The 23473-nt window shown below is 44.7% G+C and overlaps 2 protein-coding genes across 4 annotated transcripts in view; one reads left to right on the forward strand and one right to left on the reverse strand.

Moving 5' to 3' along the window:
• The first annotated feature begins 1391 nt into the window (after positions 1 to 1391).
• Positions 1392 to 10520, forward strand: tspan5a (tetraspanin 5a). The gene is made up of 10 exons (XM_056442294.1): positions 1392 to 1780; positions 4057 to 4107; positions 5944 to 6090; positions 6180 to 6350; positions 7185 to 7310; positions 7435 to 7482; positions 8040 to 8156; positions 8255 to 8316; positions 9360 to 9400; positions 9495 to 10520. Exons 1-9 carry the CDS (start codon positions 1700 to 1702, stop codon positions 9370 to 9372), a joined length of 816 nt encoding a protein of 271 aa, XP_056298269.1. The 5' UTR covers positions 1392 to 1699; the 3' UTR covers positions 9373 to 9400; positions 9495 to 10520.
• A 41-nt stretch (positions 10521 to 10561) lies between these two features.
• The window catches only part of rap1gds1 (RAP1, GTP-GDP dissociation stimulator 1), a 34818-nt gene continuing 21906 nt past the window's right edge, over positions 10562 to 23473 (reverse strand). For all 3 annotated transcript variants that reach the window (XM_056442292.1, XM_056442291.1, XM_056442293.1), the window contains 8 exons: positions 23181 to 23324; positions 22551 to 22682; positions 22176 to 22310; positions 19624 to 19749; positions 19286 to 19425; positions 18659 to 18785; positions 18437 to 18565; positions 10562 to 12650 (listed from right to left, as the gene is read on the reverse strand). In XM_056442292.1, the coding sequence (XP_056298267.1) occupies positions 12523 to 12650; positions 18437 to 18565; positions 18659 to 18785; positions 19286 to 19425; positions 19624 to 19749; positions 22176 to 22310; positions 22551 to 22682; positions 23181 to 23324 (1061 nt within the window). In that variant the 3' untranslated portion in view covers positions 10562 to 12522. The remainder of the gene's footprint in view (positions 12651 to 18436; positions 18566 to 18658; positions 18786 to 19285; positions 19426 to 19623; positions 19750 to 22175; positions 22311 to 22550; positions 22683 to 23180; positions 23325 to 23473) is intronic.

Below are 23473 nucleotides of genomic sequence, written 5' to 3' on the forward strand. Positions count from 1 at the left end.
TGTTTTGAAAGTTTCCACCGGAAATCTTAGAGCTGATGTGTCTGACTTGGTTGAGACGTCAATTTGACAATCACGGGAGCTTACTGCCCTCCAGTGGACTCAGCAAGCAACTGCAACACAACACTATATTGTTTTGTTTTCTGAATATGTAATTTGATATAAATATGACATATAGCACCATCCCTACTTCCCAGTCCGGCTAGCTTTGGAGAAGAAAATACATCTTGGATAGCAAGACCACCAGAAACATTCAATTCAATTCAGTTTATTTTAGCCCAATATCACAAATTACAAATTATCCTCAGAGGGCTTTAATAATCTGAACACATTCGACATCCCTTACCTTTGACCTCATATCGGTTCAGGAAAAACTCGCAAGAAATAGAAAAAAACTCTTTCATGGGAAAAAAATGAAAGAAACCTTCACATTGCATTTGTATTTTGAGCACTTTCTTTCTTCAAATGAAATGTACAATTTCAGGGCACTCTGCTTGGAGCACATCATTCACATGGCTTATATATAGGTGACAGGGTCGCTTTCAGAGCTGCTATCGTAACCAGGGCGAAGGGATGGCGTTGAGGGGTTAAAGGTGACGAGATGTCAGCTCACAGGGGATGTGTGTGTGTGAGTGGAATAAACGGTCACAGATGTGTGAAGCCAACAGATCAAACTTGTCTATTGTGTTCATTCCTGTGCTCACACACAATCAATCAATCACGTTCTGATTATTTGTGTTATGTGTTACTTGTAGCTCATTATTGATCTCCACCTCACTTGCCATATATTTGAACCAAAAATATCTGATTTGACACGGAATGACCCAAACTGTAAAATCTTACTGTTAGCTTGTGGTCACCAACAAAGAAAAAAAATCACATTCTTGATACCAGACAATTAACATTAGGAACTCAAATTGATGTTGTGGTTGATGATGATGATGATGATGATGATGATGATGATGATGATGATGATGATAGGGCTGTAGCTACCTTAAAGATACCAAGTGAGGTTTTTATTAATATGTCATAATCATTTTTATTTAATTTCGTAAACATTTATAAAATAATGACTTACATAGGTTTGTATTCTACAATTAGATGCAAATTCATATTTTTTACTATTTTAAGGGGTTGAAAACGAAGCGGCTTAAAGATTAATAAGTGACGTTAAAGTCTAAATAAAATTCTGAACTGTTATTTTGTATTATTATATTATTATTATTATCATTATTATTATTATTATTATTATTATTACGTAGCCGTATCTCTTTTATCATTAGTAGGCTACGTCATCCGGGACACAGGAAGCGGCCCGTCTTTCCTATAATACGATTGGTTGCATCCTCAGTCTCTCCAGCGTTTGTCTCAGCCAATCAGCGACGACCTCCCGCAGTAGCGGAACGCCTCCATCGGGCGCAATTCGCCCAGAAAACAGCGGATTCTTTTTTTTATTATTCTGCGGTTTAACCGCATTACCGGCCGCTTTTGGTATCTCCCCGCGACTCGGTGTGTGCACGCGCCCCGGACCCCCGTCCCGACATGCTCCCGATGCGGATCCGGAGCCGGCTGTGAGATCCTTTTGAAGCGGAACGAGTGGGAATGACTCCCCGGAGCGCTGAACCTGTTCCCCCCCGCACACAAAGCCTGTGAAGCAGGCCGTGTGTTTTTCTCCCCCCTCACGCGCCGATGATGCTCCAACATGTCGGGGAATCAGTACAAAGGCAACGAAGTCAGCTGCTGCATCAAATACTTCATCTTCGGGTTCAACATCCTGTTCTGGGTGAGACGCTTTATTATGTATTGGCCTGCGCCTTTCTCGGGTTAGTTCGGCTATTATCGGGTCCACCGGCCAATGGGGACGAAGGCCCGAGCATCACCTTCATATTCCTATGGAGTCGGTCGGTGCACGCGCGCCTCATTGCGGTTATATCGGTGCTTTGAAGCGGCTGCAGAGTCTCGCGCACAGCTAATCGGCTTTTAGTAGCCAGCGGAGGAATGACGACTCAGCCTCGGCTTATCATTCAGATCAAACTCACGCCAACGGCTCAATCCGTGACGTCACATGTCTCGAGAAGTGACGTCATTGGCGTCAAGCGCACACGGTAGACGGCAGACAGACTGAAGGAATGTTATAACGGGTTTTAAGCCACGGTGAGACGTTCAGGTGAATATATTTGTGCGCGTAAATTCGGGCTGCGATGACCAGTTGTTTTCCTCACCGGCTCAAGGGAAGAACAATACTGCCAGAGTATAATGTCACACTGTCACAACAAAAGAAAAGCAGTGAGTCTTTATGCAGTTTTACTTGAAAATGTCTTCCTTAAAGAATTCATAATCAGACGTGAGCAACTTTGATTTAATTATACTTTAAAAATGCAACTCACAATCATTTCCATGATTGATTAATTTCATGATGGACCAATAAATTGGATGGTCAATAACACAACACATCAGGAAACAGTGACAAAGATCCACAACAACAACAGAGCTCAAGCTTCCCGTTTTACCCAAAGATTTGAATGCAGCATCCTGAAAGACCAATAACAGCAGCTTCCCTTTTGAACCGTCACAGTGGGCCTGATATTCCTCTCAAAGTACAAAGGGTTGATGAAGGTGAACAACGATTGGAGGGTGAGAGGATGAATAAATACACTCTCGGCGAATCACATCGCTGCTCTCTTTGCTCTGAAACAGCTGAGCCAATCACACTGCAGCTCACACAGATGTGCAGCCAGGAGGCAGATGTGTTTTAATAATAGTTATTATTAATTTAATATAAATATCGCTTACAAATTCTCAAACACACTTTACAAACATAAACATCATCATAAGAGAGCTAAACACTGAACACATATAACTCACATTGCTCACATATTAAAAGAAGTTCTGTAGTAATAGTAAAATGATGAAAGCAACAAGTCAATAAAACACAAAGCACAGATGTAGTAGGTAGAATTTAAAGAGAAACCACTTCTACAGACCGGTCTTCTTCTTCTGCAGTTTGAAGGTGCTTTAATGAAGGTGTGATGTCACTGCGCTCTCCTCCAATCAGAGGGCCTTCCTGCTGCCTTCAGACACTTCTCCCTCAGTGTGGAGCAGCTATGCACAACTCTCTCATTTAGAGATGACCTGTTTTACTTTGGTGACCTGCTCCAGAAACAGCCCTTTAATCTGAGTTTGAGCTGCCAGCCTGTTCCTCTCCTCCCACGTGTTCACGTTCACGTGCACTTTCTGTTCTGTGCCGAGCACCAAAGCACCACACAGACGGTCAAGGAGAGGTTCAAGGTCAGGGACTTACCAAACTGCTTGTCTTAGTCTTTGAACTGCCAAATAAGATTAATTGTCAAAATAGTCGATTCATGTTCTGTCTAGGGTTGGGTACCGGAAACCGGTGCCAATACAACCGGTGCTACCCGGACCGAAACGCAACGCACATTCCGGTGCTTCTTTCCGGTGCCTGAGCCGATTGAAATTGAAAAAAAACTATTGTTGTGAACTTCTCAGGTGACTCCGCCCTGTCAGCAGGTTACGAGCCTCTCATATAACTCTGACAACGGAGGCTGCGCCGTGTGTGACTACGTGAACCCGTGTCGATACCCATCCCTGTTACGGCGATATCATTTACAAACTATTACAACGTACACATGTCATTTAGTCCATGGTAGCAAACATCCCTCTCCTTTTAGGAATGCCGACTCAGCAGTTAAAGAACTCACAATGCAACACAAAGTGATGAAAACCATGATGCAAAAATAACAAGAAGAAATTCATACCGAGTTAGGTGAAAGATAAAAGATGAGTGAACAACAATAACAGCGGCACGTTCCAGGTGTGATGTGATGATGTAATGATGTAATGATGTGATGATGTAATGATGTGTTGTGGAGGAAGAACCCCGGGTTCTGTGACTATGAAACTAAAAAATGTGCTATGACATCATACTGCGAGACAAATAAAACCGGGGCCACGAGGGCCTCAGAACAAACAACAATAACAACAATAACAACAATAACAAGGTGACGGTGTGGTGGTCTGACTGGACTGTGTGTGTTGCAGCTGCTGGGCATGGCCTTGGTCGGGATTGGACTGTGGGCGTGGAGTGAGAAGGTAAGCACACACACCAGTATTATTATTATTATTATTATTATTATGCCAGTTCTTCGCTTACACTTCCAAATACTTTATCACATGCATTCATTTTTTTATCATGATATTAATATATTTATTTTGTTTATCATGTTATTGCTAATAAAAGTTGCACAAAAACATTCATTTTAAAGATTCCTTTTGGGGGGAATTTGTACTTTTTATTTGACAGATGACTGTGTGTGTGTGTGTGTGTGTGTGTGGGGGGGGTTATGATGTAACACAGGTTCACAAGGTCAGACTTAAACCCATGTCCATTCAGTTTCAATTCAATTCAGTTTATTTGTATAGCCCATTTTCACAAATTACAAATTTGTTTCGGAGTGCTTTACAATCTGTACACATAGACATCCCTGCCCCAAAACCTCACATGGGATCAGGAAAAACTCCCAAATAACCCTTCAGGGGGAACAAAGGGAAGAAACCTTCAGGAGAGCAACAGAGGAGGATCCCTCTCCAGGATGGACAGAACAATAGATGTCATGTGTACAGAAGGAATCATTACACACAAATTAAAACACAGTAACAACACAATCAATGAATATGACAGAGTGTGTGAATAGTTGGTAGTCGGCATATTCCACGATCCAGACCTCGATGATCCATCAGGCAGATGAAGGTAGAGAGGAGGAGTGGGCGGAGTCTCAGCAGGGCCATGGCATAGTTGGTAGGAGGAATATTCCACGATCCAGACCTCGATGATCCATGAGGTTTTGTGGGATGTTCTGTAACCAGTCTGCTACCAATTCGCTCCGCTCATCAATATTTTCATATAAACAATGTGTGTTATGTGAATTATCACCAACTCTAAGCTGTTAAGCCTCTTTCAGCTCATTGTTTTTTTTTTAACGACGAGCCGCCTGGTGAACGGAGTGAACACACGTTGGTTAGTGTCTAGCCGCTTGCTCTGCTGCCCCCTGGTGGACAGAGTGAACTAACTTTGGTTAGCTTCTAGCTCAGTGGTTCTTAACCTGGGTTCGATCGAACCCCAGGGGTTCGGCCGACGCAGTCAGCGTTGAGATGTTCCGCTTGTCCTCACTGACGTTGTGCCGTTGGTGAATCTAACTGCTGCTCTAGTGGAGCTGGAAGAGACAGTTATTCAAACGTAGAGGTGAAAGTCACCGAGCTGTGTGAGCCTACGGGTGATGTCATGTATAAATATATAAATATATATCTATTATTTTAATGTCATTAACCCAAACACGAGGGCGTTAGATGTTCAGACGTTTGTCGGACGTCCTCAACAAGTATAAAGCAGAACTAGTGGTTAGTTCTTCATGGTGGATGAAGGAGATGATAACTGTTTCCACGGAGTAAAGTTAAGATAAGCCACGCCCCCTATAAGATGCGAATAAACCACAGTCGTGCGAGTAAACTCACGTAAGTAAAGCGTTAGTTTGTGTGAACGCAGCAATAGATTCCAAATATTTAGTTGCTTCGTAAAAATGTGTTACGCAAAATAAATTCAGCCCACTTGTATTATTCGTGACTTGACGCTCCGCGGCTCTAGCTGCCCGCTCTGCTGCCCCCTGGTGGGCAAAAACTAAGTCAATACAGCTTTAAATCCCGGCCCAAGTTTCATCCTCGTAAATGTGATGAAACAAACACTTAAACTTATCAAACTGAGTTTACTATGAATTTACTGATGGAACACAACGTTTTAAATATATTAATATATCATAATAATATAGTTATTAATATATTCCCAGCTACAGATATGAATAGGTGTTAAAAGGTTAAAGTCCTGGAGGAGGTGCTGCTTGGCTCAGGCTGTGCGCTGTGCTCTCTCCCCTCCAGGGGGTGCTGTCCAACATCTCGTCCATCACGGACCTGGGGGGGTTGGACCCGGTCTGGCTCTTCATGGTGGTCGGGGCCGTCATGTTCATCCTGGGCTTCGCCGGCTGCATCGGAGCGCTGCGGGAAAACACGTTTCTACTCAAGTTTGTACGTCGCACGATCGGAAACCTCTCGATGCTTCACTGTGCAGCGGTGCATGATGGGTAAAACTCACGCTGTGTCCCACCGTGTTGTAGTTCTCAGTGTTCCTGGGGATCATCTTCTTCCTGGAGCTGACGACGGGCATCCTGGCGTTTGTCTTTAAGGACTGGATCAAAGACCAGCTCAACCTGTTCGTCAACAACAACATCCGGGTCTACCGCGACGACATCGACCTGCAGAACCTCATCGACTTCACTCAGGAATATGTACGTCCACGGTCCAGGAACACAAATCTATAGATATTATATATTTTAAAAAACCAAAAAATTATTATTGTTAATAGTTCTTTAAAAAACGTAATAATAAATAACCACAAAGAAATAAGAATACAATTGAATATGATTTATGTTTTCTGTTTGTTTTTGGTTCAAAAACATCTAAGAAAACACTTTGAATCTGTAGACTACTGCCTAATAGTGTTATTACTGCCTAATAGTGTTATTACTGTGTTATTACTGCCTACTAGTGTTATTACTGTGTTATTACTGCCTAATAGTGTTATCACTGCCTAATAGTGTTATTACTGTGTTATTACTGCCTAATAGTGTTATTACTGCCTAATAGTGTTATTACTGCCTAATAGTCTTATTACTGCCTAATAGTGTTATTACTGCCTAATAGTCATATCACTGCCTAATAGTGTTATTACTGCCTAATAGTGTTATTACTGCCTAATAGTCATATCACTGCCTAATAGTGTTATTACTGCCTAATAGTGTTATTATTGCCTAATAGTGTTATTACTGCCTATTAGTGTTATTACTGCCTAATAGTCATATCACTGCCTAATAGTCTTATTACTGCCTAATAGTCTTATTATTGCCATTTGATGACAATTGCTCATATCCTGTCAGCCTAAATAAGTAAATTGATTATTTTTGAACAAAGGTTCAATGTTATTTCAAAAGTTTCAAAAAGTGCCCCAATGTATTTTTAATGCCCCTGGGTTTCAGTCAGTGGGGGAAAGTGCCCCCTAAATAATGTGTCCTGTCCTCCCTGAGTGGAGTACAATAATGCGTGTAATTCCCTCTTCTCTCCAGTGGGAGTGCTGCGGTGCGTTCGGAGCCGACGACTGGAACCTGAACATCTACTTTAACTGCACCGACGGGAATCCCAGTCGAGAGAAGTGCGGCGTTCCGTTCTCCTGCTGCACCAAGGACCCGGCGGTACGAGAGCCCCCCCCCCCCCCCCCGCTCCCTCACCCAATCACATCTTCTTTTTTATTATATAAATGTGCTGAACATCAGTGTTGTCATGGAGACGGTTTAACGCTGTGACCTCCGTCTGCAGGAGGACGTCATCAACACTCAGTGTGGATACGACATTCGCGCCAAACCAGTGAGTAACTCACACTTTTTATTTTATTCATTTAGAACATTTAGAAATCACATTGCTGCTGGAGGCCAGGTTATAACAATAATTAAAATTAAGAGGCGGGAAAATCTCTGATATGACAGATAATAATACTTTTAATGACAATATTAATAATAATGCATTACATTTATATCGTGCTTTTCGAAGTACTCAAAGTCACTTTCCATCACATAGTTAAAACATACAATAGAAATAACTAAAATTACAAAAAATGAAATAGTTAAAGACATAGAATGACTATTACCCTCAACGATTGTTCTTCCAGCAAGAGGACCACTCTGATCATTTCACTGGAACCAAAGCCTCCAGTCTTTGTGCTTTTTGACCCTGTGACCCTGTGACTTTTTGACCTTGTGACTTTGTGACCCTGTGACCTTGTGACTCTGTGACCTTGTGACCCTGTGACTTTGTGACCATGTGACTTTGTGACCCTGTGACCTTGTGACTCTGTGACTGTGTGACCATGTGTCTCTTTGACCCCGTGACCTTGTGACCCTGTGACCTTGTGCTGTGTTGCCCAGGACTCGGAGCAGAAGGACTACATCAACGTGAAGGGCTGCGTGCCTCAGTTTGAGAAGTGGCTGCAGGACAACCTCACGCTGGTGGCCGGCATCTTCATCGGCGTCGCTCTGCTGCAGGTCGGTTCCCCCTCACGGTTCTCCTCCCACAAGTTCTCCTCACGGGTTTTCGGACAGGACACACAGCAGCTCACCCTCTTGTCTTCTCTCATCCACAGATCTTTGGCATTTGTCTGGCCCAGAACCTCGTGAGCGACATCGAAGCGGTGCAAGCGAGCTGGTGAGGAGATGCACTCTCGTACTTAGTGTGACCTCATACCCGTCAGCGGTTAGTTTCTCCACGCCACACAAGGCCCATCATGTACGTGAACGATGGCTACATTCTACATGTGAACATGTGACGTAAATGGGCGTAGTCATTCCTCACAGTCATGGGAAACGTGGAAAAGTCATGGAATTAAGAAAATGGTTATTCCCAAAGTCCTTGAAAAAAATTTAATCTCAAAAATGTTGGAAAAGTCCTGAAAATGTTGTTAAATGTTCATTTACGCTTTGTTTGACAAAATTAATATGTTTTTAGAGGAAAGATACTCAAAATATGAGCCGGCACAAGCTCTCATACTCGCGGTGCAAGTTTTTATTTTTTAGCCTCGTACCTGAAAGGTTTGGTGACCATAGCAACAGCAGCTCAGCAGCTCAGCGATAATCCACCCACCATGTCTACACCGGGATTTCACCAAATGTTTGGTCCTGGAAGTTTGGTTTAAAGTCCTGGAGATCCCTTGGTCAACATGTTCCTGGACTCAAACTTACTTCACCTGCATTTCATGACTCGGCTGATTCTCCTCCTCCATGCCGTCAGGGTTAAAACATGTTAAAACGTCTTAAGACTTTCTAAACCCCCGAGTCTGTTTGATCACCTGAAGACGGAGATGCTCAGAATGTAGATTCATGGGCGTTCATATTATATACAGAAGCTTATTATGGGCGTCGTTATTTGAGACCGATATAAATATTTCAGAATTGCCAGAAGTGTAACATCACAAACGGACCACATTGTGCTAACACCGTTAGCTTTGTGTCTGATTCCAACACATTCCAGATGTTCATCAACCCTCGTGAAGCCAGCCAGTCCTCCCCAGTGAGCTGCGTGTCCATGACCTCCTGACCTAGTGCATTAACGCCTCGGGTCATGTGACTTTTGACAAGTCCGTCTTTGTTCTTCTGAGGACATTCTTCATCTTCTCTCCGACCCGCCGCTCTGCTTTCCGTCGTTGTTCACAAGCTTTCTGATCACCGATCTTTCCGTCTGCTCTTTTCCAGTTTCTTTACCTGATGCTGACGCAGCATTTACATTCTAACAGGTAACCCCTTTTTTATTTCCCCCCTGAAATTTCATTTGTCTGAATACACCACAGAACTATGTGCAATAATGTGAAATTGATTTTGTGTCGTCAGCTCGGGGTCCTCCTTCCAGCTCGTCTCTGGGAGCCTCACCAACCGCCCTCACCTGTCCGTCTTCACCGAACCAGCACCTCCCCCCCGAGGCACGACTACTTCACCTGTCCAGAACACTGAGCCGCTGAGGCCTGGAGGACTTTTGATAGAAGATGGATTCTTCACGTGGACCGCTGAGCCCATCACGGTCTCCAGCTGAGCGCTCGTTTTGTTCACCGGCCGAGTTAGGAAACTGAAACTGAATGTCGCTTTTGCTTCTTCTTCTTCTTTTATTCTGTTCCAGAAAACATTTGAAATGTGACCGTTGGGTATTTTTACAAAACATTTACTAATACACCGTCTGTATGGTGAACGTTATTGTTTCTAGAAGTTTCCCTTTGATCCACTACAACACCTTAAAGGGCCAGCACGTAGGATTTAGGATGTATTGGCAGATGTGGAATACAGTATTAATAACTATGTTTTCATTAGTGTATAACCACCTGAAGGTAAGTGTTTGTAGATATGAAGGGCAAACTAATATTTTCAATGAAAAACATATACAAAAAATATTAGTACGGATTTTAAAAGTCCAGTTTCAGCATCTGAACTCGAAGCAGCAGCCCGGACCGACGTCACGTCACGTCCGGCCAGTTCACGTTACTCTTATTTCACTCCTTTCTGAAACATTGTGAACATTTTAAATGACCTGTTGTGTAGTTGTAACCCTGCCATCATTTCATATGTTGGTGAGAACCAGAGGAGGAGGATGAAGATGTCTCACCATGAACATCTGCTCCAAAGCATGCATCACTTTTGCGTTACAAAGTATTTGCAGCATTTTTCCAGTAAAATATGTTCAGATTGATATTGTGGAGCTGGAACACTGAATGTGTGGAGGAGGATGTTTCTGATTGGCTGTCTCGGCCTGTCACCCATCATTAGATGGTCCCTTTCCACACTGTCATGTAACTACCTCCTCTCATGTTGAAATAGGACTGATTTTAATATCAGTTACAATTTATTAAAATGACAAAAAAATTATAACTGCATACTTGAGTCTTTAAAAGGCAACACACACACACATCACCAGCTATCATCTTTTAATTATCTGCTGAGTTACAATCCTCCAAATGTACAACTCATGACATGTACAACAAACACTAAAGTTTATAGTTACTATGGAAACATCTCCACAGGCGCAGAGCTCACTTCTGATAAATAACCATTCATACCTTTAAAAAACAAGAAAAGAAGCATGGGCCAGACCAGGAAACATGTGATGAACATGTGAACATGCTGACGTGTTAGCAGAAACCACGTGGACCTGTGGTTGAATACTTTGCTCCACAACACACACACACTTCACACAGCCACGTTCCTCAGTTCTTTTGGGGCTCTTGTTCTTGGCTCTTCATAGATTACCATCTCATGTTGAGGACATAGGATCTATTGATATGTTCTGGAGCTCGTACAGCGTTCAGGAATGTGTGTATGCAGCGTGTCAAAGAGCTCGGCTGTTGGACAGGCGATCTGCCTAAGGACCGAGAAGATGAGAGACATGCCAGGGAGAGCAACCCGAACATGAAGCAGTCTTTTTGATTGAAGCCAATAGCATCCATGTGAAGTCAGAGACGAGCTCCGGTGAACGTGTTGTTACCGTGTGCCCCCTGACACGACTATCCTCACCTTCGAGGTCCGAGGAGGGACGACTGCGCCGGTCTCACCCGGTTCCGTCAGGGACGTGGTGCGTTCACTGTACAGAGGAAATGTGTTTGGACTACTGTGGTATTTAAAATCTGATAAAAATCTATGAAGCCGAGCCCAAACAACAAGTGCAACAAAAAGCAGTGCGAGTGGAGGTCAAATGAACACGGCACACCGTCAACAGGACGACAACATGCACAGCTTCTAGTCGCTTTACACTCCAGCTACGTGGGACATCATGGAGGGCTGCTCTTCTTAAAAATGAAGGAGAAATCACAACAGGAAGTCTTTTTGTTGTTGTTCTTTTGTGCACTTTTCCCCCTGGTGGTCTCACAGCTATGGTCGTAGAAGAGTGTTGTCTCTTCTCTATTGCGTTGGGCTGTGGATGGAGCCTCAGCGCCGGTGTAGCAGGAGATGCATGCACAAGAGGAGGAGGACCAGGACTGGACTGATGCAGGGGGACCAGGTTTAAGGTCCTGCTAGACCAGGACTGGACTGATGCAGGGGGACCAGGTTTAAGGTCCTGCTAGACCAGGACTGGACTGATGCAGGGGGACCAGGTTTAAGGACCTGCTAGTCCAGGACTGGACTGATGCAGGGGGACCAGGTTTAAGGTCCTGCTAGACCAGGACTTGACTGATGCAGGGGGACCAGGTTTAAGGACCTGCTAGTCCAGGACTGGACTGATGCAGGGGGACCAGGTTTAAGGTCCTGCTAGACCAGGACTGGACTGATGCAGGGGGACCAGGTTTAAGGACCTGCTAGTCCAGGACTGGACTGATGCAGGGGGACCAGGTTTAAGGACCTGCTAGTCCAGGACTGGACTGATGCAGGGGGACCAGGTTTAAGGACCTGCTAGTCCAGGACTGGACTGATGCAGGGGGACCAGGTTTAAGGACCTGCTAGTCCAGGACTGGACTGATGCAGGGGGACCAGGTTTAAGGACCCGCTGACCCACCTAAATAGATCTCATTATTATTCTTATGGCTTCCAGAGGTGACACCAGTCTTACAAACTGCTTCTGCCTCTGGAGGATTAAATTCTAGGTTTATTGTTGTAATTCTAGATAAAATGGTCAGATTGCATGACTTGTCGAACCAGTCCACATCAGTCTAACCCTGGGGGGGCGGGGCATGAGGCATGAGTCTAACCCTGGGGGGGCGGGGCATGAGTCTAACCCTGGGGGGGGGGCAAGAGGGGGTCTTGGCTGGCAGTTAACGCGACATGGTACCTTGGCACGTGAAGATAGAGCACAGGGGGGGAGCAGTCATGAGGTGGCACTGGGTGACCGGGCGTTGTGTGGGGGTGGGGGGGGGGGTTGTGGGCGGGGCCAGACAGTCATTTAGCTCTGGGCAGTTAGCCGCTGCTCTGTGAGTGACGCCTGGTGGGAGACCGTCTTGTTCTCGTGGGCCCTCAGCTTGGAGACCACGTCGATGAACGCCAGGCTCTGGACCTCTTTGTGGAGGGGCTCTAGAGGGGTGTGGGGGGTAAAAAGAGGAGCAGATGAGATAAAAGGGAAGCTTCTGACTAAAATATGATACAAATCTACTTATTAAGCAGGACCATTAAGAATACGTTACGAATAGCAAGGACATAATATGTGATGAAAGCATCATGTATTCCTGAAAATATCATGAAACTTGTAAATCTGGTGTTTTTGGTTGTGGTGTCCAGCTTTGCTCAGCAAGACACGATCGACTGATTTTCCCAGCTGCTCCTGAACGCATCATCTCACTCTTCCGGTAAGCTCCGGTTGCCAGCTCAGCAGCGAGCATGACTTCTTCTTCTCTCCCTCCCGCTCCCTCTTGCTCAGTGTGTCTCATGTATAGTTATCCCTCTGCCTCCCTTAATGAGAACGATACATGCAACAAGTGTAGTTTATTTGCTAGGTTGGAGGCAGGTCTAAGTGGGTTAGATGCACGGCTCCGCGCCATCGAAGCTCAGACAGCTATGCTAGTTAGCCCGCCCTCTCCCGTAGTCGGCGCGGAGCTACACAGCTGATAGCTGTTCCCCGGCGGTAACCGTGCAGCCGGGTGGTTGGGTAACTGTTCGCAGGAGTAGTAAGTCTACACAGAAACCCGCTGTGCACCAACCACTTCACGTTTCCAACCAGTTTTCCCTGCTCAGCGACACACCCGCTGAGGAACACATCCTGGTTATCGGGAGCTCGATAGTCAGGAACGTGAAAATAGCGACGCCGCGGACCACAGTCGTGTGCCTCCTGGGGGCCAGAGCGGGCGACGTGGAGTCTTGTTTGAAACTGCTGGCTAAGGACAAGCGGAGATACAGTCAGATTGTAATACACGCCGGTGGTAATGACGCCCGACTACGCCGGTCGGAGGTCACTAAAATTAATGTGGACTCGGTGTGTGCTTATGCCAAGACGTTGTCGGACACCGTAGTTTTCTCTGGCCCTCTCCCAAATTTGCTGACGGACGAATTGTTTAGCCGAATGTCGTCTTTCAACCGCTGGCTGTCGAGGTGGTGCCCAGCGAATAATGTGGGCTACGTAGACAACTGGAAGACTTTCTGGGGAAAACCTGATCTGATGAGGAGAGACGGCATCCATCCCACGTTGGACGGAGCGCATCTCATTTCTGCGAACATGACCAAGTTGATCACCGGACTTAATCCATGACAACCAAGGGTTCAGATCAGGAACCGGGAGCAGAGTTGTAGTCTTACACCCTTCTCTGCTCTTCCATTCGAGCAGTTACCCACCCATGACTCTAGAGTAGAGACTGTGTCTGTCCCACGGCCACTTCAATTAAATAAATCAAAAGTAAGCAGAAGAGGAGTCGTACACAATAACCTTATACAAGTTAACAACATTATTTCAGCAGTGCAACAAAACAGGACTATTAAATGTGGTCTCCTAAATATTAGATCTCTGTCATCTAAAGCTGTGTTACTAAATGATTTAATATCAGATAATCACATTGATTTATGTTGTCTAACTGAAAGCTGGCTGAGCCATGAAGAATATGTCTGCCTGAATGAATCGACTCCTCCAAGTCATACTAATACTCACATTCCTCGAGGAGGTGGAGTAGCAGCCATCTTTGACTCGAGCCTATTAATAAATCCTAAACCTAAATTAAACTACAACTCATTTGAAAGCCTTGTTCTTAGTCTTTCACATCCAACCTGGAAAACACTACAGACAATTCTATTTGTGATTCTGTACCGGCCACCAGGTCCATATTCAGAGTTTATATCTGAATTTTCAGAATTTATATCAAGTCTGGTTCTTAAAACTGATAAAGTTATTATTGTAGGAGATTTTAATATTCATGTGGATGTTGATAATGATTGCCTTAGTGCTGCATTCATCTCCTTGTTGGACTCGATTGGCTTCTGCCAGAGAGTACAGAAACCCACTCACAGCTTTGGCCACACGCTTGATCTTGTTCTTATGGCGTTGACATTGAGCATTTGAAGGTCTTCCCACAGAATCCTCTTCTGTCAGACCACAACCTCATAACTTTTGAGTTTATACTACCGGAGTGTACACCGTTAGTCAAAAGTTTCTACACCAGATGTCTAACTGACAGTGCTGTAGCTAAATTTATAGAAGCGATTCCTTCTGTATTTGATTCGATACCACGTCTCAATATAACAGAGGACTCCTGGTCTAACTTTAGTCCGTCCCAGATTGATCATCTTGTTGACAGTGCCACAGGCTCTCTGAGAATGACACTGGACTCGATAGCCCCTCTGAAGAAGAAGACAGTGAGGAAGAGGAGGTTTGCTCCCTGGTATAACCCTCAGACCCGCAAACTAAAGCAAACGTCACGAAAGCTTGAAAGCATATGGCGTTCAACTAATCTGGAGGAATCCCGCTTAGTTTGGCGAGATAGTCTTAAAACATATAAGAAGGCCCTCCGTAATGCCAGAGCAGCCTATTACTCATCAATAATAGAAAAATAAGAACAACCCCAGGTTTCTCTTCAGCACTGTAGCCAGGCTGACAGAGTCACAGCTCTGTGGAGCCGAGTATTCCTATAAACCTTAGTGGTAATGACTTTATGAACTTCTTTCATGAAAATATTTTAAAATTAGGGACAAGATTAATAATCTCTTGCCCTTAACCAGTGCCAATCTGTCCTCAAGTGGAATGGCCTTGGAAACCGCTGTATGCCCTGGTGTATATTTAAATGGCTTTTCTCCCATCAACCGTGACCAATTATCTTCAACGGTTTCTACTTCTAACACGTCTACCTGTCTCTTGGACCCCATCCCGACGAGGCTGCTTAAAGACGTTTTGCCTTTAATTGGCAGCTTTCTATTAGATATTATCAATCTGTCCCTGCTAACAGGCCACGTACCACATTCCTTCAAAGTAGCTGTCATTAAACCTCTCCTGAAGAAGCCCACTCTGGATCCAGAGGTGTTGGCTAACTACAGACCGATCTCTAACCTCCCCTTCCTCTCCAAGATCCTTGAGAAAGTGGTCGCAAATCAGTTCTGTGACTTTCTACATCATAATAGTTTATTTGAGGAGTTTCAGTCAGGATTTAGAAAACACCACAGCACCGAGACAGCACTGGTGAAAATTACAAATGACCTCTTAATGTTAGCAGATAAAGGACTCCTCTCTGTCCTGGTCTTGTTAGACCTTAGTGCTGCATTCGACACCATTGACCATGACATCCTATTACAGAGACTGGAGCAGTCGATTGGCATTTCAGGCACGGCACTAAGTTGGTTTAAATCCTATTTATCAGATCGATCTCAGTTTGTATTTGTAAACGATGACGCCTCGATAACCACCAACGTTAGTCACGGAGTTCCACAAGGTTCTGTGCTTGGACCAATTTTATTTACCTTATACATGCTTCCTTTGGGCAATATTATCAGGAAACATTCCATAAACTTTCAGTGTTATGCAGATGATACTAAACTATATCTATCGATAAAACCAGAGGAGAGCAACCAACTCAGTAAAATTCAAGCATGTCTTAAAGACATAAAAACATGGATGACCTGCAACTTCTTGATGTTAAACTCAGACAAAACCGAAGTCATTTTAATCGGCCCTGAGCACCTCAGAGATCAATTATCTGGTGATGTGGTTTCTGTAGACGGCATTGCCCTGGCATCCAACACCACTGTAAAGAATCTGTTATCTTTGATCGGGACTTGTCCTTTAACTCCCACGTAAAGCAAATCTCAAGGACTGCATTCTTTCATCTACGTAATATTTCAAAAATCAGGCACATCTTGTCTCAAAAAGATGCAGAAAAATTGGTTCACGCGTTCGTTACTTCGAGACTGGATTACTGCAACTCCTTATTATCAGGCTGCTCTATAAGTCTCTTAGGTCCCTCCAGTTGATCCAGAATGCTGCAGCTCGTGTTCTCACTAAAACTAAGAAAAGAGATCACATCACTCCTGCACTAGCTGCTCTGCACTGGCTCCCAGTAAAATCAAGAATCACTTTTAAAATTATTCTCTTAACGTACAAAGCCTTGATTGGTGATGCACCATCATATCTTAAGGAGCTTGTAGTACCATATTGCCCCACTAGAGAGCTACGCTCACTAAATGCGGGACTACTTGTAGTTCCTAGAGTCTTAAAAAGTAGATTGGGAGCCAGAGCCTTTAGTTATCAAGCTCCTCTTTTATGGAACCAGCTTCCACCTTCAGTCCGGGAGGCAGACACAGTCACCTCGTTTAAGAGTAGACTTAAGACCTTCCTCTTTGACAGAGCTTATAGTTAGGGCTGAATCAGGTTCACCTGGTCCAGCCCCTTGATATGCTGCTATAGGCTTATAGCTGCCGGGGGACGTTTAGGATGCACTGAGCACCTATCTCCTCTTTTTTCTCTACTTAGGGATGAATTTTCATCTCTCAATCACACGTTACTAACTCTGCTTTCTCCCCGGAGTCCTTTTGACTTCACGTCTCATGGGGTCATCGGGCCCTATGAGACGGCATAGATCCTATCTGCTGATGGATCATCGAGGTCTGGGTCGTGGAATTCCTGCTCCTGACTACGCCACTGTCCTGTTGAGAGTCCGCCCACTCCTCCTCTCTACCGCCATCTGCCTGATGGATCGTGGAGGTCTCCATCGTGGAATATGCCTACTATGAACTATTCATGCACTCTGTCATATTCATTGAATGTATTTTAACTTTAAATCTGTCCTTCTGTACACATGACATCTATTGTTCTGTCCATCCTGGAGAGGGATCCTCCTCTGTTGCTCTCCTGAAGGTTTCTTCCATTTTTCCCCCCTGAAGGGTTATTTGGGAGTTTTTCCTGATCCGATGTGAGGTTTTGGGACAGGGATGTCTATGTGTACAGATTGTAAAGCACTCCGAGACAAATTTGTAATTTGTGAAATTGGGCTATACAAATAAACTGAATTGAATATCAAAATATGTACCCTCACAACTCGGTGTACAGAAGCGGTTCTCAAACCTTTAGGATATTGTTTATTTAAATCACTTTGCTCGACTCCTCCATCTGAGCTTTCTCAAATAATAGAATAAAGACAATTGCAATCGCTTTCAAGTAAACAGAGTGCTCCATCAGATAAAAAGTGTAATCACTTTGTTAGAACAAAGGAAACTGTGCAAAAAATAAATAATATTTGACTAGAAATAGCTTATTGTAGCTGCAATTAGCCTGTTTTGCACTGATTATCTTTTAAAGATAACAATAAAATGCAACGGGTGAAAAACGAAACAAGTTCAAATATTTGGCAATAGAGTTTTATCGAGTTTAAAAAAATATATATTTTCAAAACGTTTAAACTGTGCAAAACTAAATGAGTGCAGATATGTGTGAGCCATAAAGATTTATTAGTATTATTATACGCTGCAATGAGCTTTACACTTCAAATCGTTGTTAAATGGGGTTGGAGGCTTACTACGGCCAATCTCAATTCACTCAATGTTGAGCTTTTGTTTTAAAGGGCAAGATCTCACGGAGGCTGGACCTGACACGAGTGTAACCTGTTTATGGCGTAATGTACACATGTACATGGTGAACGCACTGTGGATGTATTATGAGTTTTATGTCATCCGATGTGAGGTCAAAGGTCAGGGGTGTCGTATGTCTACAGATTGTAAAGCCCTATGAGGCAAATGTGTGATATTAGGCTGTATAAAATAAACTGGATTATGTCTGTGTACTTCTGTTATATGTGAAGTTCTCAAGAGGTCTTTCTGCGTTTCCTCCTGCAGTAGCACCGCGCACCACTAGGGGCAGCAGTTGGAGGACGACTGGTGTGATTTACTCATCTCACCTGAGCCCATCACTGCACAGGTGAGGATCATGGAGTTGTACTTGATCTCCGGAGCGCTCTGCTCGTCGGACAGCAGCTTGTGGAGCACCGACACCAAGTCGGCTCCCATAAAGTCCTTCTCAGCTGAGGCTGAAGAGCAAAGAAAAGAGTCAAGGGTCAAAGGTCAGTCACTGAGACAACAGCTGTGTTAACTTCCCTGTAGTCTCTCTCTCCCTCTCTTACCCAGATCCAGCGCCGCTATGAGCCCCAATGCCACCAGAGCTTCATTCTGCATAATCATATGCTCGCTGGTTGCCATGGTAACCAAGTGCTTGACTCCTCCTCCCTGGATGACGGTCCTCACGACTTCCTGAAAGAAACAAAAGAAATGCCTCAGAATTAAGAACTGCCGAGCATCCGGCAGCAGGACGTGTTGACGTCATCACAGCTGCTGGAGAAACACAACACATGTACATTCAACAGTGTGTGTAAGCTGGGCTGCTGATGTTGATACACAACGTGCACGGACCACTGACTCCTCTTTATTGTTGCTCCTGTGGAACGGAGAGAATCTGATAATGGGCCGATTATTATGGGATGTTTGTTTGAAGCACACACACACACACACACACGGGTGGAGCTAAGGGACCGTCTCGCCATCCGTCTGTTCAACACACACAACACACACGCCCGGCACCATTTTAACATGCCCGTCTACCTGATGAAGCATCGTGATTGGTCCTTGAAATCATGCCGTTTTTGAATGAGGTTTTCTATTTCATGTGAATTCTTGAGCACATTTGGTCTGTATTTGACCCAAAGCAGTGACTGGAGCAAGGTCCGAACGCCCTTCAGACCTGTGACTCTGACCTTGGACTTGCTGTGTCGAATGAGGGCCGACAGCAGCCGGTTGGACTCGCCCATCACCCCTGCGTGGTCTTTGGCTTCACACCACTCCACCAGCCTCTCCACCAGCTTCCCATTGGTTCCCAGCTGGTCTGCGGCTTCAGCTGAAACACAAACACACAATTACTTTCATTTAATCAGGTGTCCAGATTTTCTACTGAACTACTTTTATGAAGACTTTCTTTATGAGAAACCGTCTGTCAGGTCTAGGAGCAGTCAGCAAATGTGCGTGTCTTCATGGAAATAATCTTTTGATCATCACAACAAAGCTGAAATAGAGCCGTGGGAGATCAGACATGTACCTTGAGTATCGATGAGCATGCGTAACGTGCCCAGCAGCTTGAACTGGACTGGAGGCATCTCGGACTGCAGGAACCTCAACACCATGTCTGCTACTCCAGCCGACAGCATCTTGGACTTGTTCACCACTGGAGAGGAAACACGGCACATCAAGCAGCTACTCTCTGTGGCTGGCAAATGTCTCTTCAACGAATCAATGGTCTCTCAACTGTTTAGTAGAGCTCATTTAAAAATATGACATCTTGTGAAATATCAACTGTACCCAACCGTATGTATCCATGTGACTGAATTTGAGGTCTTGTCTTATATATGCCACTGAATACCCCCCCCCCCAAATATATAATATAAAAAATATACATGTATATATATATATATATAAATAATATTATATAATAAAATATATTTATAAAAAAATATAATATATACAGTGGGGGAAAAAAGTATTTGGTCAGCCACTAATTGTGCAAGTTCTCCCACATAAAAAGATGAGAGGCCTGTAATTTTCATCATAGGTAAACCTCAACTATGAGAGACAAAATGAGGAAAAAATATCCAGAAAATCACATTGTCTGATTTTTAAAGAATTAATTGGTAAATTCCTGGGTAAAATAAGTATTTGGTCAATAACAAAAGTTCATCTCAATACTTTGTTATATACCCTTTGTTGGCAATGACAGAGGTCAAACGTTTTCTGTAAGTCTTCAGAAGCTTTCCACACACTGTTGCAGGTATTTTGGCCCATTCCTCCATGCAGATCTCCTCTAGAGCAGTGATGTTTTGGGGCTGTCGCTGGGCAACACGGACTTTCAACTCCCTCCACAGATTGTCTCTGGGGTTGAGATCTGGAGACTGGCTAGGCCACTCCAGGACCTTGAAATGCTTCTTCCGAAGCCACTCCTTCGCTGCCCGGCGGTGTGTTTGGGATCACTGTCCTGCTGAAGGACCCAGCCACGGTTCATCTTCAAGGCCCTTGCTGATGGAAGGAGGGTTTCACTCAAGATCCCACGATACACGGCCCCATTCATTCTTTCCTTTACACGGATCAGTCGTCCTGGTCCCCTTGCAGAAAAACAGCCCCAAAGCATGATGTTTCCACCCCCATGCTTCACTGGAGGTATGGTGTTCTTTGGATGCAGCTCGGCATTCTTTCTCCTCCAAACACGACGAGTTGAGTTTTTAACCAAAAAGTTATATTTTGGTTTCATCCGACCATATGACATTCTCCCAATCCTCTTCTGGATCATCCAAATGCTCTCTAGCCAACTTCAGACGGGCCTGGACATGTACTGGCTCAAGCAGGGGGACCCTCTGGCCCTGCAGGGTTGAGTCCCTGGCGGCGTAGTGTGTTACTGATGGTAGCCGTGGTTACGTTGGTCCCAGCTCTCTGCAGGTCATTCACTAGGTCCCCCCGGGTGCTTCTGGGATTTGTGTTCACCGTTCTTGTGATCATGTTGACCCCACGGGGTGAGATCCTGCGTGGAGCACCAGATCGAGGGAGACCATCAGTGGTCTTGTATGTCTTCCATTTTCTAATAATTGCTCCCACAGTTGATTTCTTCACACCGAGCTGCTTACCTATTGCAGATTCAGTCTTCCCAGCCTGGTGCAGGTCTACAGTTTGGTTTCTGGTGTCCTTTGACAGCTCTTTGGTCTTGGCCATAGTGGAGTTTGGAGTGTGACTGTTTGAGGTTGTGGACAGGCGTCTTTTATACTGATATCGAGTTCAAACACGTGCCATTAATACAGGTAACGAGTGGAGGACAGAGGAGCCTCTTAAAGAAGAGGTTACAGGTCTGTGAGAGCCATAAATCTTGCTTGTTTGTAGGTGACCAAATACTTATTTTACCGAGGAATTTACCAATAAATTATTTAAAAATCAGACAATGTGATTTTCTGGATTTTTTTTCTCTTATTTTGTCTCTCATAGATGAGGTTTACCTAGGATGAAAATTACAGGCCTCTCTCATCTTTTTAAGTGGGAGAACTTGCACAATTGGTGGCTGACTAAATACTTTTTTCCCCCACTGTATATATATAATATATATAATATATAGAAATATACATATAATATATATATCAGGCTTTTATTGTGAAGGTAAGAACAGAAGGAAGGGATCTGGACTGCGGTACCTTTGTCAAGGCTGAAAGGAGTAGTAAAATTTGGCCTCGATGTTGTCGTACATCATCGTGTAGCTATTGAACTTGTCCGTTCCACATGGCGACGGCTAAGTGGGCGGCTCATAGTGAACGGTTCGAACGTGGCTAACGGCTAACGTGGCCTACAGCGTGGATGGGATTCGACTGTGTGTCCCTTTGGAGGCTGTTAGTGCTGTTCTACTGTATTGTGTTATACATTAGTCTATTCACACTAGCCCCATTGGTATAAATGGGATGGACAAACTAATAGAAACAGCTGTGTGTATAACAGGTAGCAGACATGCTGACTCTAGAGCCAGAGAAGGACAACGGTACTGTGACCCTCTCAATGAGGACCAGACAATCAGGACCTTTACGAGGACCCAAGTGGGCCCTTGAAGACCTGTAGATGACGTACCGGGTATGGCGAGGTTCCTCAGGGCGCTCAGTGCTGCGTGCTGAACGGTGACGTTGCCTTCTTCAACGTGCCGGTCTAACAGCTCCAGAAGCTTCTGCACAATGCCAGTGTCCACCATGTGGATGCAATTCCCATCTACACAAACACAAGAGTGGATACCTTGATGTTTAGATCCTGACCGGCGTTCAATCACCATCACACATCATCCATATTCAAACATCACATCAGCCTCTCAGCTGACAAGAGAACATGATGAAGACCACTTGACATACTGGGAATAAATGCATATAGAACACGGTCTGCGTTTCCCTCTTTCCTCTCAGGGATGATGAATGTGTTGGTCCAACTTTCCTCTCAATGTGAAGTCAGACTCACCGTTGCGAGCAAAGTTGGCGATTGCCAGAGCGCCGGCGAGCTGAAGCTGGTGGTTATGGGATGGAATCCAGGACAGGACCCTCTGGAAGACACTGCCCTTTCCCCCCTCAAACAGCTTCTGCATGGACTCATCTAGACCATAAGAGGGAAGACGGCTCACTGACGGGGTCAGTGGGTACAGATGAACAACCTCACACAACGTCAGCTCATTCTGAGGAGTAAAGGCAGAAACAGGCCTTGTGAAGCTTCATGTTGTGGACACTCAACGTGTGTCTATATTGTCCTGCACACTACATTCAGTGGCGGGAGGAGCATGTGGACAACTCGATGGCTTCATTGCTCATAATGAGATGTGTGAACCGTGTCATCCCTGAAGGTATATTTAGAACAGGTCTCATCCATAAAACATTTACATGAAGGTTGAATCATTAATGCTAAAGATCTGTGCTGGGCAGGAGACTGTGTGGGCTGATGATGACCGTGTATCCATCCTGCAACAGTAATCTAAGAGTTTGAAGTGAGTATTAATGTTTAATGTGACACAAGGTTCTTTTGAACAGGGGGAAATGTGCACTCAGTATGCTCTGGAACCAAAAAGACATGTTACTGTACATTTCATGAGGCGTTTACCTCCCAGCAGCAGGAGAACCATGAGGTCGGAGGCCGTCTTGAGCTGGGCGATGTCCTCCTCCCTCTCTCCGTCCACAGTCTGAGCCACCACCTCCAGGAGGCACTCCACCAGGCCGGCCTCCACCAGCTGGAGCTTTATCACATCTGGCAGAGAGAAGCAGGCGGAGACATTGAGAAACACGCTGCTACATATGCAGCGGGGCGTCATATGTGCATCCCGTATACGTCATGATCTTTAGGCCATTCATGCATTTCCATTGAAAACAGGTGGAGGGAAACACACCTGTAGTAAA

This window comes from Pseudoliparis swirei, chromosome 21, assembly GCF_029220125.1.
Source record: "Pseudoliparis swirei isolate HS2019 ecotype Mariana Trench chromosome 21, NWPU_hadal_v1, whole genome shotgun sequence".
NCBI classification, from domain to species: Eukaryota; Metazoa; Chordata; class Actinopteri; order Perciformes; family Liparidae; genus Pseudoliparis; species Pseudoliparis swirei.

What these genes read in the sequence shown, in the direction of transcription:
- tspan5a (XM_056442294.1), top strand. Translation starts at nt 1,700, where the DNA reads ATGTCGGGGAATCAGTACAAAGGCAACGAAGTCAGCTGCTGCATCAAA. An exon ending in TGTGGGCGTGGAGTGAGAAG is followed by an intron (nt 4,108 to 5,943) that starts GTAAGCACACAC and finishes TCTCCCCTCCAG; the next exon opens with GGGGTGCTGTCCAACATCTC. An exon ending in GCTGCACCAAGGACCCGGCG is followed by an intron (nt 7,311 to 7,434) that starts GTACGAGAGCCC and finishes CTCCGTCTGCAG; the next exon opens with GAGGACGTCATCAACACTCA.